The sequence below is a fragment of the Haliotis rufescens genome, unplaced genomic scaffold, assembly GCF_023055435.1.
Source record: "Haliotis rufescens isolate VD_foot unplaced genomic scaffold, xgHalRufe1.0.p SCAF_24, whole genome shotgun sequence".
NCBI classification, from domain to species: domain Eukaryota; kingdom Metazoa; phylum Mollusca; class Gastropoda; order Lepetellida; family Haliotidae; genus Haliotis; species Haliotis rufescens.
In genome coordinates this window covers 4,402,387-4,418,393 of record NW_025963935.1, presented here as the reverse complement: position 1 = coordinate 4,418,393, position 16,007 = coordinate 4,402,387, and the positions used below count along the sequence as shown (strand labels likewise).

General features: G+C 43.5%; 2 protein-coding genes across 2 annotated transcripts in view; both read right to left on the bottom strand.

Moving 5' to 3' along the window:
* Nucleotides 1-16,007, bottom strand: part of LOC124122673 (sex peptide receptor-like) — a 136,460-nt gene that overhangs the window by 86,774 nt on the left and 33,679 nt on the right. The window contains exon 2 of the mRNA XM_046485780.2: nt 13,999-14,060. The gene's annotated coding sequence lies outside the window, so the exon portion shown is untranslated. The remainder of the gene's footprint in view (nt 1-13,998; nt 14,061-16,007) is intronic.
* On the bottom strand, nt 628-11,134 carry LOC125383526 (mucin-2-like). Its single transcript, XM_048401855.1, has 4 exons — nt 11,128-11,134; nt 10,820-10,883; nt 1,587-3,407; nt 628-1,438 (listed from the first exon to the last, which is right to left on the bottom strand). Exons 1-4 carry the CDS (start codon nt 11,132-11,134, stop codon nt 628-630), a joined length of 2,703 nt encoding a protein of 900 aa, XP_048257812.1.

Here is a 16,007-nt window from a genome sequence, read left to right as displayed (position 1 = left end):
TTCTAGCTGTATATATTTTGAGGAAGAAACGTGTTCCGGTTCAAAGTGTCCTCTTGACCCTTCTTTCAAGACGCACGAGAGAATCAAGATGTTGACGTCAGCCCGTGAACCTGATTGCTAGAACATTACATGGCTCTGAAATCTGATTCCGTTTCTTAATGCACATAATTCAGCAAATTTCTTTCCGTATTTATACCGATCCCCACTTTAGATGTTTAATTCCAATATTTGGTTCCTGGTAATCATTTCGAGTCGGCTACTCATATTGCAAGTTAATAATTTAACTTGATGGAAACACTCGGGGAAAATATTTGATTACATTCCTATATTTAGGTATTTGATCCATTCAACTGATGGGCAACATATCTCGTTCACATACTCAAATATGATATTTAATGTTTTTAAGCAATATACACATTATATACAGGATCTGTTATGTATGGCCTGACGGGGTCGGTGAAGATGAAAGCGCTCGCCTGGAAATGAGTGAAATCTGCTCCGAGTGTTGAGATGTTAAGATACATACGACCAGAGAGTTGACTATTATCAGGAGTTTGGGACAACCAGGTATCTCTATGAAAGTTACAAAGATCTTCGATTGATTCAAGGTATCGATTAAACTCCAGTCTATTTCTTGTTGCAAAAATCGTTTCGATAGGGAGTGACTGAGAGTGACTGGGGTGATTGAGAATGACTGGGGTGATTGAGACTGACTGGGGTGACTGAGAGTGACTGGGGTGATTGAGATTGACTGGGGTGACTGAGAGTGACTTGGGGTGACTGAGGTGACTGGGGTGACTGGGAGTGATTGATATTGACTTGGGGTGACTGAGGTGACTGGGGTGACTGAGGTGACTGGGGTGACTGGGGTGACTGAGAGTGACTGGTGTGACTGAGAGTGACTTGGGGTGACTGAGGTGACTTGGGTGACTGGGGTGACTGAGAGTGACTGGGGTGACTGGGGTGACTGAGAGTGACTGGGGCGATTGAGAATGACTGGGGTGATTGAGACTGACTGGGGTGACTGAGAGTGACTGGGGTGATTGAGATTGACTGGGGTGACTGAGTGTGACTGAGTGTGACTGAGAGTGACTGAGAGTGACTGAGTGTGACTGAGGGTGACTGAGAGTGCCTGAGGGTGACTGAGGGTGACTGAGTGTGACTGGGGTGACTGAGAGTGACTGGGGTGACAGAGGGTGACTGAGAGTGACTGGGGTGGATGGGGTGACAGAGGGTGACTGAGAGTGACTGGGGTGACTGGGGTGACGGAGGGTGACTGAGAGTGACTGGGGTGACTGGGGTGACTGGGGTGACAGAGAGTGACTGGGGTGACTGGGGTGACTGAGGGTGACTGAGAGTGACTGGGGTGACTGAGGGTGACTGAGAGTGACTGAGGGTGACTGAGAGTGACTGGGGTGACTTGGGTGACTGAGGGTGACTGAGGGTGACAGAGAGTCACTGAGTGTGACTGAGAGTGACTGGGGGTGACTGAGTGTGACTGAGAGTGACTCGGGGTGACTGAGAGTGACTGGGTGACTGAGTGTGACTGAGAGTGACTGGGGTGACTGAGAGTGACTGAGTGTGACTGAGAGTGACTGGGGTGACTGAGGGTGACTGGGGTGACTGAGTGTGACTGAGAGTGACTGGGGTGACTGAGAGTGACTGAGTGTGACTGAGAGTGACTGAGGGTGACTGAGAGTGACTGAGAGTGACTGAGGGTGACTGAGTGTGACTGAGGGTGACTGAGAGTGACTGAGGGTGACTGAGAGTGACTGAGAGTGACTGGGATGACTGGGGTGACAGAGAGTGACTGGGGTGACTGAGAGTGACTGGTGTGACTAGGGTGACCGAAGGTGACTAGGGTGACTGAGAGTGACTGGGGTGACTGAGGGTGACTGAGAGTGACTGGTGTGACTAGGGTGACTGAGGGTGACTGAGTGTGACTGAGAGTGACTGAGAGTGACAGGGGTGACTGAGGGTGACTGAGAGTGACTGAGGGTGACTGAGTGTGACTGAGGGTGACTGAGAGTGACTGAGGGTGACTGAGGGTGACTGAGTGTGACTGAGGGTGACTGAGTGTGACTGAGGGTGACTGAGAGTGACTGAGGGTGACTGAGTGTGACTGAGTGTGACTGAGTGTGACTGAGAGTGACTGAGAGTGACTGAGGGTGACTGAGGGTGACTGAGAGTGACTGAGGCTGACTGAGTGTGACTGAGAGTGACTGAGGGTGACTGAGAGTGACTGGGGTGACTGAGAGTGACTGGGGTGACTGAGAGTGACTGGGGTGACTGAGAGTGACTGGGGTGACTGGGAGTGACGGGGTGACTGGGGCACGGAGAGGGACTGGGGTGACTGGGGTGACTGAGAGTGACTGAGGTGACTGAGAGTGACTGGGGCACGGAGAGGGACTGAGAGTGACTGAGGTGACTGAGAGTGACTGGGGCACGGAGGGGGACTGGGAGTGACTGGGGTGACTGAGAGTGACTGAGTGTGGCCGGGTGACTGAGAGTGACTGGGGTGACTGAGAGTGACTGGGGTGACTGAGAGTGAATGGGGTGACTGGGAGTGACGGGGTGACTGGGAGTGACGGGGTGACTGGGGCACGGAGAGGGACTGGGGTGACTGGGGTGACTGAGAGTCACTGGGGTGACTGAGAGTGACTTGGGCACAGAGAGGGACTGGAAGTGACTGGAAGGGACTGAGAGTGACTGGGGTGACTGAGAGTGACTGGGGTGACTGAGAGTGACTGGGGTGACTGGGAGTGACGGGGTGACTGGGGCACGGAGAGGGACTGGGGTGACTGGGGTGACTGAGAGTGACTGAGGTGACTGAGAGTGACTGGGGCACGGAGAGGGACTGGGAGTGACTGAGGTGACTGAGAGTGACTGGGGCACGGAGGGGGACTGGGAGTGACTGGGGTGACTGAGAGTGACTGAGTGTGGCCGGGTGACTGAGAGTGACTGGGGTGACTGAGAGTGACTGGGGTGACTGAGAGTGAATGGGGTGACTGGGAGTGACGGGGTGACTGGGAGTGACGGGGTGACTGGGGCACGGAGAGGGACTGGGGTGACTGGGGTGACTGAGAGTGACTGAGGTGACTGAGAGTGACTGGGGCACGGAGAGGGACTGGGAGTGACTGAGGTGACTGAGAGTGACTGGGGCACGGAGGGGGACTGGGAGTGACTGGGGTGACTGAGAGTGACTGAGTGTGGCCGGGTGACTGAGAGTGACTGGGGTGACTGAGAGTGACTGGGGTGACTGAGAGTGAATGGGGTGACTGGGAGTGACGGGGTGACTGGGAGTGACGGGGTGACTGGGGCACGGAGAGGGACTGGGGTGACTGGGGTGACTGAGAGTCACTGGGGTGACTGAGAGTGACTTGGGCACAGAGAGGGACTGGAAGTGACTGGAAGGGACTGAGAGTACGTTGGTGAACAGTCACAGCAATAGAGACCTCGGTAGAGGATACTTAGTGTAGATCCAGTAAAGTCTTAAACTTGTCATTCCAGATGCTGTTAATCAAGAAGTCCTATATTTGTCAGGAACGACCATACAAATATACAATATGAGTGAAAGCGGCACAAAACATTTCTATAATCAAAAGGAATCTCCACTGAAAGCCGAGCCCACTGTACGATTCCGACTATAGCAGCAGCATGTGTTTATGTGTTTATCACTATCAAATAGTTATGGTGCTAGGTGTTCGCGAAATCTCTCCTTTATTGTTTTCAGAAACTATTGAAGTTACATGAATGAAAGTGTGCATGCTTATCTAAGAGGCATGCTTATCTAAGAGATATGCTTCTCTAAGAGACATGCTTATCTAAGAGGCATGCTGATCTAAAATTCATGCTTATCTGAGAGGCATGCTTATCTAAGAAGCATGCTTATCTGAGAGACATGCTTATCTAAGAGGCATGCTTACCTGAGACACATGCTTATCTAAGAGGCATGCTTACCTGAGACACATGCTTATCTAAGAGGCATGCTTATCTAAGAGAAATGCTTATCTAAGAGGCATGCTTATCTAAGAGGCATGCTTGTCTAAGAGACATGCTTATCTAAGAGACATGCTTATCTAAGAGACATGCTTATCTAAGAGGCATGCTTATCTCAGAGACATGCTCATCTAAGAGACATGCTTATCTAAGAGACATGCTTATCTAAGAGAAATGCTTATCTAAGAGGCATGCTTATCTGAGAGACATGCTTATCTAAGAGACATGCTTATCTAAGAGAAATGCTTATCTAAGAAGCATGCTTATCTAAGAGACATGCTTATCTAAGAGACATGCTTATCTAAGAGGCATGCTTATCTAAGAGGCATGCTTGTCTAAGAGACATGCTTATCTAAGAGACATGCTTATCTAAGAGACATGCTTATCTAAGAGGCATGCTTATCTCAGAGACATGCTCATCTAAGAGACATGCTTATCTAAGAGAAATGCTTATCTAAGAGAAATGCTTATGTAAGAGGCATGCTTATCTAAGAGAAATGCTTATCTAAGAGGCATGCTTATCTAAGAGAAATGCTTATCTAAGAGGCATGCTTATCTAAGAGACATGCTTATCTAAGAGGCATGCTGATCTAAAATTCATGCTTATCTGAGAGGCATGCTTATCTAAGAGGCATGCTTATCTAAGAGACATGCTTATCTAAGAGACATGCTTATGTAAGAGGCATGCTTATCTAAGAGACATGCTTATCTAAGAGAAATGCTTATCTAAGAGACATGCTTGTCTAAGAGACATGTTTATCTAAGAGACATGCTTGTCTCAGAGGCATGCTTATCTAAGAGATAAGCTTCTCTAAGAGACATGCTTATCTAAGAGACATGCTGATCTAAAATTCGTGCTTATCTGAGAGGCATGCTTATCTAAGAAGCATGCTTATCTGGGAGACATGCTTATCTAAGAGACATGCTTATCTAAGAGAAATACTTATCTAAGAGAAATGCTTATCTAAGAGACATGCTTATCTAAGAGACATGCTTATCTAAGAGACATGCATGTCTAAGAGACATGCTTATCTAAGAGACATGCTTGTCTCAGAGGCATGCTTATCTAAGAGATAAGCTTCTCTAAGAGACATGCTTATCTAAGAGACATGCTGATCTAAAATTCGTGCTTATCTGAGAGGCATGAGAGCAGCAGCATGTGTTTATGTGTTTATCACTATCAAATAGTTATGGTGCTAGGTGTTCGCGAAATCTCTCCTTTATTGTTTTCAGAAACTATTGAAGTTACATGAATGAAAGTGTGCATGCTTATCTAAGAGGCATGCTTATCTAAGAGATATGCTTCTCTAAGAGACATGCTTATCTAAGAGGCATGCTGATCTAAAATTCATGCTTATCTGAGAGGCATGCTTATCTGAGAGACATGCTTATCTAAGAGACATGCTTATCTAAGAGAAATACTTATCTAAGAGAAATGCTTATCTAAGAGACATGCTTATCTAAGAGACATGCTTATCTAAGAGACATGCTTGTCTAAGAGACATGCTTATCTAAGAGACATGCTTATCTAAGAGAAATGCTTATCTAAGAGACATGCTTATCTAAGAGACATGCTTGTCTAAGAGACATGTTTATCTAAGAGACATGCTTATCTAAGAGAAATGCTTATCTAAGAGACATGCTTGTCTCAGAGGCATGCTTATTTAAGAGATAAGCTTCTCTAAGAGACATGCTTATCTCAGAGGCATGCTTATCTAAAATTCATGCTTATCTGAGAGGCATGCTTATCTAAGAAGCATGCTTATCTGAGAGTCATGCTTATCTAAGGGACATGCTTATCTAAGAGAAATACTTATCTAAGAGAAATGCTTATCTAAGAGACATGCTTATCTGAGAGACATGCTTGTCTAAGAGACATGCTTATCTACGAGACATGCTTGTCTAAGAGACATGCTTATCTAAGAGAAATGCTTATCTAAGAGACATGCTTGTCTAAGAGACATGCTTATCTAAGAGACATGCTTATCTAAGAGAAATGCTTATCTAAGAGACATGCTTATCTAAGAGACATGCTTGTCTAAGAGACATGCTTATCTAAGAGACATGCTTATCTAAGAGAAATGCTTATCTAAGAGAAATGCTTATCGAAGAGACATGCTTATCTAAGAGACATCCCGTTCTTAGAGGCTCCTGCGTGGAGCCCCTACTCGTTCACTGAGCATACAGGGGTTTATATACATATCCTAAGTGTAAGTGTCCTTGACAAAACAATTGGGAAAAAATCGAAATCGTGCAAAATTGGGATTTGTCTACATGCTCATGAATACAGTCGGAATCGTGAAATCGACTGTCTCATATTTTGAGATTTCTCGTGATTATGGAAACGTGTTTTGTCGTATTTTAGTCCAATTTTCGTAAACTCAGGTATTACAGCATTGTATGTGTCTATTTCATGTAATCGGTCCTGTTGTCAGTGAAATACAAGGTATCCCCACAAAGCCATATTGGTTGTAACAGCTACTTTGTTTACATCATGAACATAAACAACGAACATCCTAATTCTGACTTGGCGAGTTTTATTGACATTTTCTGCAGATTTGGGATCGAATATCGGCCTCTGAGCAGATCTAGATAAATCACTGCCAAAGTAGCATTGCAAAAATAATATTCCATTTGCATGATAAACGTCTTGGTACAAAAAATGAACGAAATCATGAATATGTACATAAAGACGCCCGGAGTGAACTTACGTCCTTTTACGTGTTTACTGGAACCGATGATGTCAACAAACAGAAATAAACATTTGGGGGCTAGTATTGATTCAAATCTGTCATGTAAGTTAAATGATGGAATTTTATACAAGAACTTTGTTTTGGTTGATTGCTTGTTGTTTAACGTCGCAGTTTAAATCCTGGGCTATATGGTACATGGTCTTGTGTTCTGAACACAGGTCACAAAATAGGTGAGTTAAGTACCTCGGGTCGCAGAGAATCCTTGGATGGAGGACCGTGTTCGGCTTGACCCCCGAGAGTTTCAGGCAATGCGGCACATGTGCTGTCTCCGTGTGTGACTGTTCAGCTTGACCCCTGAGAGTTTCAGGCAATGCGGCACATGTGCTGTCTCCGTGTGTGACTGTGTTCGAAATATGTCTGTCAGTTAGTTCGGGTGAAGTTATTCAGAAGCCAACGGATTCTGTGACCAAAGATATTACGGGAAGCCTATCGCCTGACCTCAGACTCGAGAGTTCGGTACATAGCTGTACGTTATACTCATGCACATACCTGCAGAAGGAGTTTTAACCCCTTGAATCAGGTGTTACTGTTCAATGCAATGGCCCAGTTGTCTAAGGCGCCGCAGTTCGCTGTGCACAGCTGCGTCCCTTGGGCACGCCAGAAACCTATGATTGTGAGTACGAATCCCGGTTCGCCCCGATTATGTTTCTAGGTTTGTCAGCACCATACCCGTTCTCGTCGGTTTCACCTCACGACACAATAAGATTCGAATGACGTCAACAATAACATCCGGATGACGTCAACAATAACGTCCGGATGACGGAAACAATACATTGTTGTCTCGTGACGTGATATGACCTTAGGGCACTTATGATTTTTATGAACACCGATATGTTTGCCCTCGTATGTAACAAACAACGCATTATTAATGCTCGGAACCGACTGTCATATTCGACCCGTGAAGATCCGGGGTAGAATAGGTCTTCAGCAACCCATGCTTGCCGTAAAAGGCCACTATCCTTGTCGTAAGAGGCGACTAACAGGATCGGGTGTTCAGGCTCGCTGACTTGGTTGATGCATGTCATCGTATCCCAATTGCGTGGATCGATGCTCATGATGTCAAAAACTGGATTGTCTGGTCCAGACTCGATTATTTACAGACCACCGTCATATAGCTGGAATATTGCTGAGTGCGGCGTAAAACAAACAAAACAAACAAAACCATCATATTCGAAGGGATTCCTGCTTGGGACATGGTCTGAGCTTCAAGACATACCACGTCCTTCTGTGAAAAGAGTACAAACATTTTTTTACCCACAACACGTTACGTTTTAGTACATGCATATCAAGCGCGTCCACTGAACAATTTTGTTGGTGTATAACCTAAGGACTTATTCCTGTTCTCGTTATCATGGGATTGTATTGGGTCCAAATTATGATAAATACTGTCGACAGAGCTTGTGAAGTCTGTACATATTGAAACAACAATCAATAACTTATATACTTCTAACCACAATATTCATAACTTCACCAACAAACTTCACCAAGAGACGTGTTAGGAATTTACATACAAATCGACAAAATATAATTACGCAATCGTGACATGTTCAGGGTTGGATGTGTGGGAATTTAAGCTTCTAAAATCATTTTAACTGTATAAATATACATGGCATATCAGTGTTAGCAGGTTGTTTATTACACCAGTGCTTGTCCCTAGAGTTCTAGAGTCAATGGACGCTTCTTTCAAGCAACGGGACTTTAATCTGCTGGGCAAAAGCAAGTATGCACTTGAAAATTAGATTTGGCCAAAACAAATTACAAAGGTTTTCAAAACCATACAAAACACAAAACAGTCGCCGAAACACTGCAAACTTGAGGTCCATAACAATAATGATACCCTTGTCAAATACGTCATCATCGAATTACCATTTCTTGTGAGTTTTATTTCATCCTCCATCAATTACGGGTGTGTACTTTCCTTTGCCCGGCATTTTTTTGTTCTTTTATTCTAAACGGAGAACGCGCGCCAGTGTACAACAATATGTTTTGAAGATGTTTAGAGATTTTGCTGCAGAAACATTATCTAGAAACTCGGTGAAATTTTTCGCCGAGTCGAATCATTCAGTCGAGATCAAGGAATCTCGTACCATCTCGTATTACCTACCCCTGGTTTGTGGGTAGACTGTCTCACCGTCCCCGAACCACATTATATTCATTTCCGCCCATCCCTTTCTTTAATGCAAAAGCGCAAAATGAAGCAAGTCTATATTTTCCTCAGTCTAGATCTCCTACCTCACTGGGGCTCCTTTTAAATTTAAGTGGAGTTATTTGTTTCTATCGGGCGGTAGGGTAGCCTAGTGATTAAAGCGTTAGCTAGTCACACCGAAACCCGGGTTCGAATCCCAATATGGGTACAGTGTGTGAGGCCCATTTCTGTTGTCCCCTGCTGATTATTGGTAAAAGCGGCGTAAAACCATACTCACTCACAACTTGTTTCTATCAAAATTATACATTTTTAGAGAATGAGCGTTAATCTTATTCCGCGACAGACTATTTACCCATTAACACAAGCATATCGGGAACCGACTAAATTGACGATAGTGTGTTTACAATATGAGACTGGACAGTGTCATTTCAGCCATGTTAAGAATCGTATTGATGACGTGAGAAAGACTTGTGACCGTTTCCTCTCTGCACTGACTAGATGGCTCTGTCCGATCGCTGTATCCCGACGCTAAAACCTATCCTTATCGTCAATCCTTCCACACACGTCGTTATCTTGAACATGTCCGAACCGTGTCTTAATGAAATGGACTAACACGGTTCTTTCACTAACCCGCCAATCATAGCCAACGTCTAAAGAAGGAGACATGTGATTGGTTGACCTGTAACTCACTTTGTAACGGGCTACTTGATTTGTAGCTGCCCTGGGGCGCTGTCAACCACAAGCCCACATGTGCCCTGGGTAAAGGTCAAAGGTGCTTCCTTGTATCTCACCGCGTAAAACACATGCTCGTCGTGTTATTTTGAGGTGGAGTCTGTAAATAACATAACCTGACTATTCTTTGATTGTTTTTCAGCACAGCTGGTAGAAAACGGAATATTTTTAAGAGGAATTACGGCACAAAACCCAGGGATATGATATTTATAAAATGTGTTGTTTCACGCTGCACACGGCAATATCCTAGCTATATGACGGCGCTCTGTTAAAAATTGACTCCAGAGACAATCCATTGAATAAGATTATGAACATCGATCTGCACGATTGCGTTCTTGCTTTTGCCCAGCAGATTAAAGTCCCGTTGCTTGAAAAAAGCGTCCATTGACTCTAGAACTCTAGGGACAAGCACTGGTGTAATAAACAACCTGCTAACATGATATGCCATGTATATTTATACAGTTAAAATGATTTAAGAAGCTTAAATTCCCACACATCCAACCATGAACATATCACGATTGCGTAATTATATTTTGTCGATTTGTATGTTAATTCCTAACACGTCTCTTGGTGAAGGTTGTTGTTGAAGTTATGAATATTGTGGTTAGAAGTATATAAGTTATTGATTGTTGTTTCAATATATACAGACTTCACAAGCTCCGTCGACAGTATTTATCATAATTTGGTCCCAATACAATCCCATGATAACGAGACCAGGAATAAATCCTTAGGTTATACACCAACAAAATTGTTCAGTGGACGCGCTTGATATGCATGTACTAAAACGTAACGTGTTGTGGGTAAAAACTTGTTTGTACTCTTTTCACAGAAGTAAGTGGTATGTCTTGAAGCTCAGACTGAAAAAATCCCATGTCCCAAGCAGAATCCCTTCGAATATGATGGTTTTGTTTGTTTTGTTTGTTTGTTTGTTTAACGCCGCACTCAGCAATATTCCAGCTTTATGACGGTGGTCTGTAAATAATCGAGTCTGGTCCAGACAATCCAGTTCTTGACATCATGAGCATCGATCCACGCAATTGGGATACGATGACATGCATCAACCAAGTCGGCGAGCCTGACCACCCGATCCTGTTAGTCGCCCCTAAAGGTTAACAACATACGAATCAGACATATGTACATTGACATAACTGTCATTTTTAAAAAAAAATAAAGAGGTCCTGAATCCCACCTAAGACTCCGGTTTGATGACCCAGCTGTGAGAGGCCCATTCTTTGCAGTCCGCATCGTAGTATCTAAAGACTCACTCACTCACTCGCTGGTGGGGATTACAAGTTAGACTTTGTCTCCAGAAGGAAGCAGTTCGTGAGAAGCGACCAAAAGGATCGCGTCGTGATTTAATTGACTGTATGTCATCATACCCGAAAGTATGGGTCGATGCTCATAATATTAATCACTCGATTATTTACAGCCCGTCATAAAGCTGTAATTTTGGGGCGTTAAACAAAACAAACATGGTCGACTTTGGGAAAAACATACACCGCATCCCATACACAATGACATTGTGGTCTTCTTAACTTAGACCGCCTCCGTGGTCTTGTGGTAGAGCATCCGCCCGGAGAGCGGAAGGTCCGGGGTTCGATTCTCGGCCGCGTCATACCAAAAGACGTTAAAATATGGTACTTGTTGTTACCCTGTCTGGCGCTCGACATTAAGGGGCTAAAACAAGGACTGGTCGGCTCGGAGTCAGTATACTGTGTCTGAGTGGGGTATACATGTTAAACTGCGGCATGGTATCTCAGTGTGCTAGCACTATAAATCGGCAACAGTCCGGACCAGTACAAGCAGCCACTCAAACACACTCACACCTGCATGCACGTCGCTATATAAGTGCAATAATCTTGGTCGCGACGTTAAACCCAATTTCACCTCACCTCACTTTTTAACTTAAGGTCTATCGTTGTTTATAAAATCGTAAAGAACAAGTTTTTCTTCGTAAATTACAATCTTAAAATAAATTTCTTTCACAATGTTTGTGAATAAATTGAGTTTATAAATGTTGTGTTTAACAAATCAGTTGGTTCAAATTACTTATAGAATAAAAAAATATAAAATGTAATTAATGTGTTTGATGGAAGTGCCGCCACTTAATCGAAAGCTATAAGGTCAAAGAGCGAAGTCTCGCTCATAACAAGGCTGTCCTTTCAGTGGTAAGTGGGTCCCGTAAACCAATCCACTCCGCGGTACCCAGTGTTTTCTTGTCCCCGATCTCGGACTGATAGACTTGTGCTTTTCATTTATCGCATGACCGAATCTATCTGGAAAAATCAGCATCTGTCCACGCGAGGAGGGCGCAGAATCAGACGCGAGCATGGTAGCGTAAACGCGCGCGTCTTCCGGTGTGCCGTCTTTCGAGGATACTATTAGCCGGAAGATTGATATTAGCAAATTAGGCGGAGACCTGAGACGGCTTCAGGTTGAACACGTAGCCCTGGTAGCTTTTAGTAGTCAGTGTAATCTTCCGTTTGTTTGAGAGAATTGTAAATAAAGTGTAATAGGTTGGACTATTTGTGAGTGAATTAACACATAGAAACAATCCTCTCAGGCGCGATTTCCCCTCAGAACACGCCAATTAGTGCACTTGATTGGTCAGCAAGGGCGACTGTCAGTGCTTCTGATTCTCTTTGTGAAAGAAACAGTCGTTGCTCCGAGTTACAAGAGAACGCGTTTCCGAATAAATAGAAAGACTTTTTTTTCTTTTTTGGGGGGGTCGGGGGGGCAAAAAGCCCCATAATCAGTCCTGCTGGGCATCACGTGACAATCACGTGACAGTCACTTTAGTCCTTTCCGTAGCTGGTAATGGGCATTCCATGTCTTTCTGGCAGTAAACACGCTTTTAAGACAGTTGTGATGTTAAATGTATTTTTCTTTAAATAGGAATTACCCTCGGATCGATTGACATCCAGATTTCTTTTATCAATGTCATACGAAAATCGCTTTTCTCAAACGATGCATAGTAGTCGTCATCATTACGCTAATCGGCGCAACACACTCCATCTCTCTTTCTGTCGGTTTCGAGTGATCAATCACATCACATATATTCTGGTGCTGTTTTTCGCATATTTTGTCAGATATTGTTTCTGTATCTATATCTGCGTCATCCTTTGTGCATCTACATTCACGTTTCCGTGATGAAGGCAGCTGGCGGGCCGCGGTGGTTACAGCCCTGTACCCGAGTTCTGTAATATACCGATCAAACACCGAGCACTTTATACCAAACCTTGACTTAACCGAGCACTTTATACCAAACCTTGATTTAACCGAGCACTTTATACAAAACCTTGATTTAACCGAGCACTTTATACAAAACCTTGACTTAACCGAGCACTTATACCAAACCGTGACTTCACCGAGCATTTATACAAAACCTTGTCTTAACCGAGCACTTTGTACAAAACCTTGACTTAACCGTGCATTTATACAAAACAATGACTTAACCGTGTATTTATACAAAACAATGACTTAACCGAGCATTTATACAAAACAATGACTTAACCGTGTATTTATACAAAACAATGACTTAACCGTGTATTTATACAAAACAATGACTTAACCGAGCATTTATACAAAACAATGACTTAACCGTGTATTTATACAAAACAATGACTTAACCGTGTATTTATACAAAACAATGACTTAACCGTGTATTTATACAAAACAATGACATAACCGTATATTTATACAAAACAATGACTTAACCGAACACTTATACAACACCTTGACTTAAGGTCCACTACAAATATGGCTTTGGTTCTGCATTGGATCCCCTTCCCCCTAAACCGTGAGGGACTTCTTGCGCGCATTCAAAGGAAGGTGAACACACCAGAAGGTAGTATAAATTCCTATACTTCGGACACCATTTTCCATAGTAAATTTGTCCACATTAACGCGCCATGACAGGGAATGGTATTTTTCTACGTTTGGACTGACGGGTTTCCGACTGACGGGTTTCCGACTGACGGGTTTCCGACTAAGGGTTTCTGACTGACGGGTTTCCGACTGACGGGTTTCCGACTAAGGGTTTCCGACTGACGGGTTTCCGACTAAGGGTTTCGCTGTACAAACACGGCATCGAACTCTGAAGGAAGTCACCCCATGATATCCGGAAGCTGGAAGAACCGACGGAACAACTTAATGGAATTCTTGTCAGCATCGGCGCCGATGTTATTGATCAGTTGGGAGTGATGTGAAGAAAGATTGAGCGACTCTAAACATATCGCCATTATATGGCACATTTTGGGAGTAAGCAGTGCTTGGAATAAGCACTTGATGACGGCTGTTATAGGTTTCATACAATGAACACTTTAAAGGGAGGATCAGCTGATGTCTTGCAAATTTTAAAGAACCTACCTGTCGTGACGGTTTGCCTTGATCAATATCTTTATCCGATTTCTTGATCAGAAAAGAATTACCTGAAAAAAATAAATAAAAACAGTTTCATTGAAGAAAAAGATTTGCTGGAATTCGATGTATACGTCACCACTGTGGTCAGTGTGAAGAACAAGTTTATGTTGTTGTTGTTTGTTTGTTTGTTTTTTGTTTAACGCCGCACATTTAACAATGTTCCAGCAATATGACGGCGGTCGGTAAATAATCGAGTCTGGACCAGACAATCCAGTGGTTTATATTATGAGCATCGATCCACGCAATTGGGATACGATGACATGTTTTAGCCAAGTCAGCGAGCCAGACAATCCGTTCCCGTTGGTCGCCTCTTACGACAAGCATAGTCGCCTCTTACAGCAAGTATGGGTTGCTGAAGACCTATCCTACCCCGGATCTTCACGGGTCACAAGTTTATGGCTTGGGGTACAAAATTAGAGAAATTTGTTAGAGACATGCAATTTTTTCTGAAAGGAGCATCCGAATGTTTTTAAAAATTATATTTCTTTTCAGCAAACAGTTAATATTTTTTAAAAAGCTGCGACAAATTTTTGTTTTCTTATTATATTTTGAAAATATGGTTTAGTTTTTGTCAGACCATAGCCCAGATCCTTGAACTGTTCATAATCGATATCTGTGAACAGACCACAGTCCAGATCCGAGAACAGACAATAGACCAGATCCGAGAACAGACAATAGACCAGATCCGAGAACAAACAATAGACCAGATCCGAGAACAGACAATAGACCAGATCCGAGAACAGACAGTAGACCAGATCCGAGAACAGACAATAGACCAGATCCGAGAACAGACAGTAGACCAGATCCGAGAACAGACAGTAGACCAGATCCGAGAACAGACAGTAGACCAGATCCGAGAACAGACAGTAGACCAGATCCGAGAACAGACAGTAGACCAGATCCGAGAACAGACAGTAGACCAGATCCGAGAACAGGCAGTAGACCAGATCCGAGAACAGACAGTAGACCAGATCCGAGAACTGGCCATAGCCAAAAAAACAAAAAACAAACACAACGAGCAACCCTACAATCTCATTCCCATACACACCCCACCCCACCCCTCACACACATATACACTCGCCCCACCCGTACCCACCCCTCATACACATATACACTCGCCCCACCCGTACCCACCCCTCATACACATATACACTCGCCCCACCCGTACCCACCCCTCATACACATACACACATACACACGCCCAAAGAAAAATGATTAAAAAAACAAAGCCAAGTAAGACATAAAATCAAAACTAAACGTAATAATATTGTAAATAAATTTTAATTAATTAATATTAATAAATATTGATAACGAAAAAAGAAAGAAAACAAAAAAAATGTCTTCGTACGAAATAATAGAAAAGATAACGTTAATTACCCCCACCCATCCCCACCCTAATCACCCCTCCATCCCCTCCCGAACCCCCACCGTCACTGTAACACAAGTTGTGGCGGTAGGCGCTCCGCTAAGCCAGTCTTCATCAACGATTAGCGTCAATCAAACAAAAAAAGTAACGGCAACTTTACAAACACCCAGTGTCCAAATCACATCACTGCATCCTCTTAAACAGCCGACCATGATAACCGGAGGCAAATCTGAAACTGATACGGGAATGTCTGTTCTCTGAAGCTTCCTCTTAATGATGCGAAACATCACCTCAAGTTTATAGTAGAGGCGTGAACCAGAGGGGGTCGACGTCGATAGACAACGGATTTATTTTGACATTAAACTATCTTCTTTGAAATTCGCTTTGTAATTTGTGCTTGAGTTTTGAAAACAAGAGGTAGTACACGTTCTCCCATTTCTTACAATTGCTAACAAACTGTCTTCAAAGCAATAGAAATTCCTCCGTAGCTTTTCTTGATTCACAAATTCACGTTGGATTTGATTTCGACAGTCATAAATCCAAAACGTACTTGATATTGGAGTTGTTAAGGGATGATAGGAGAAAACCG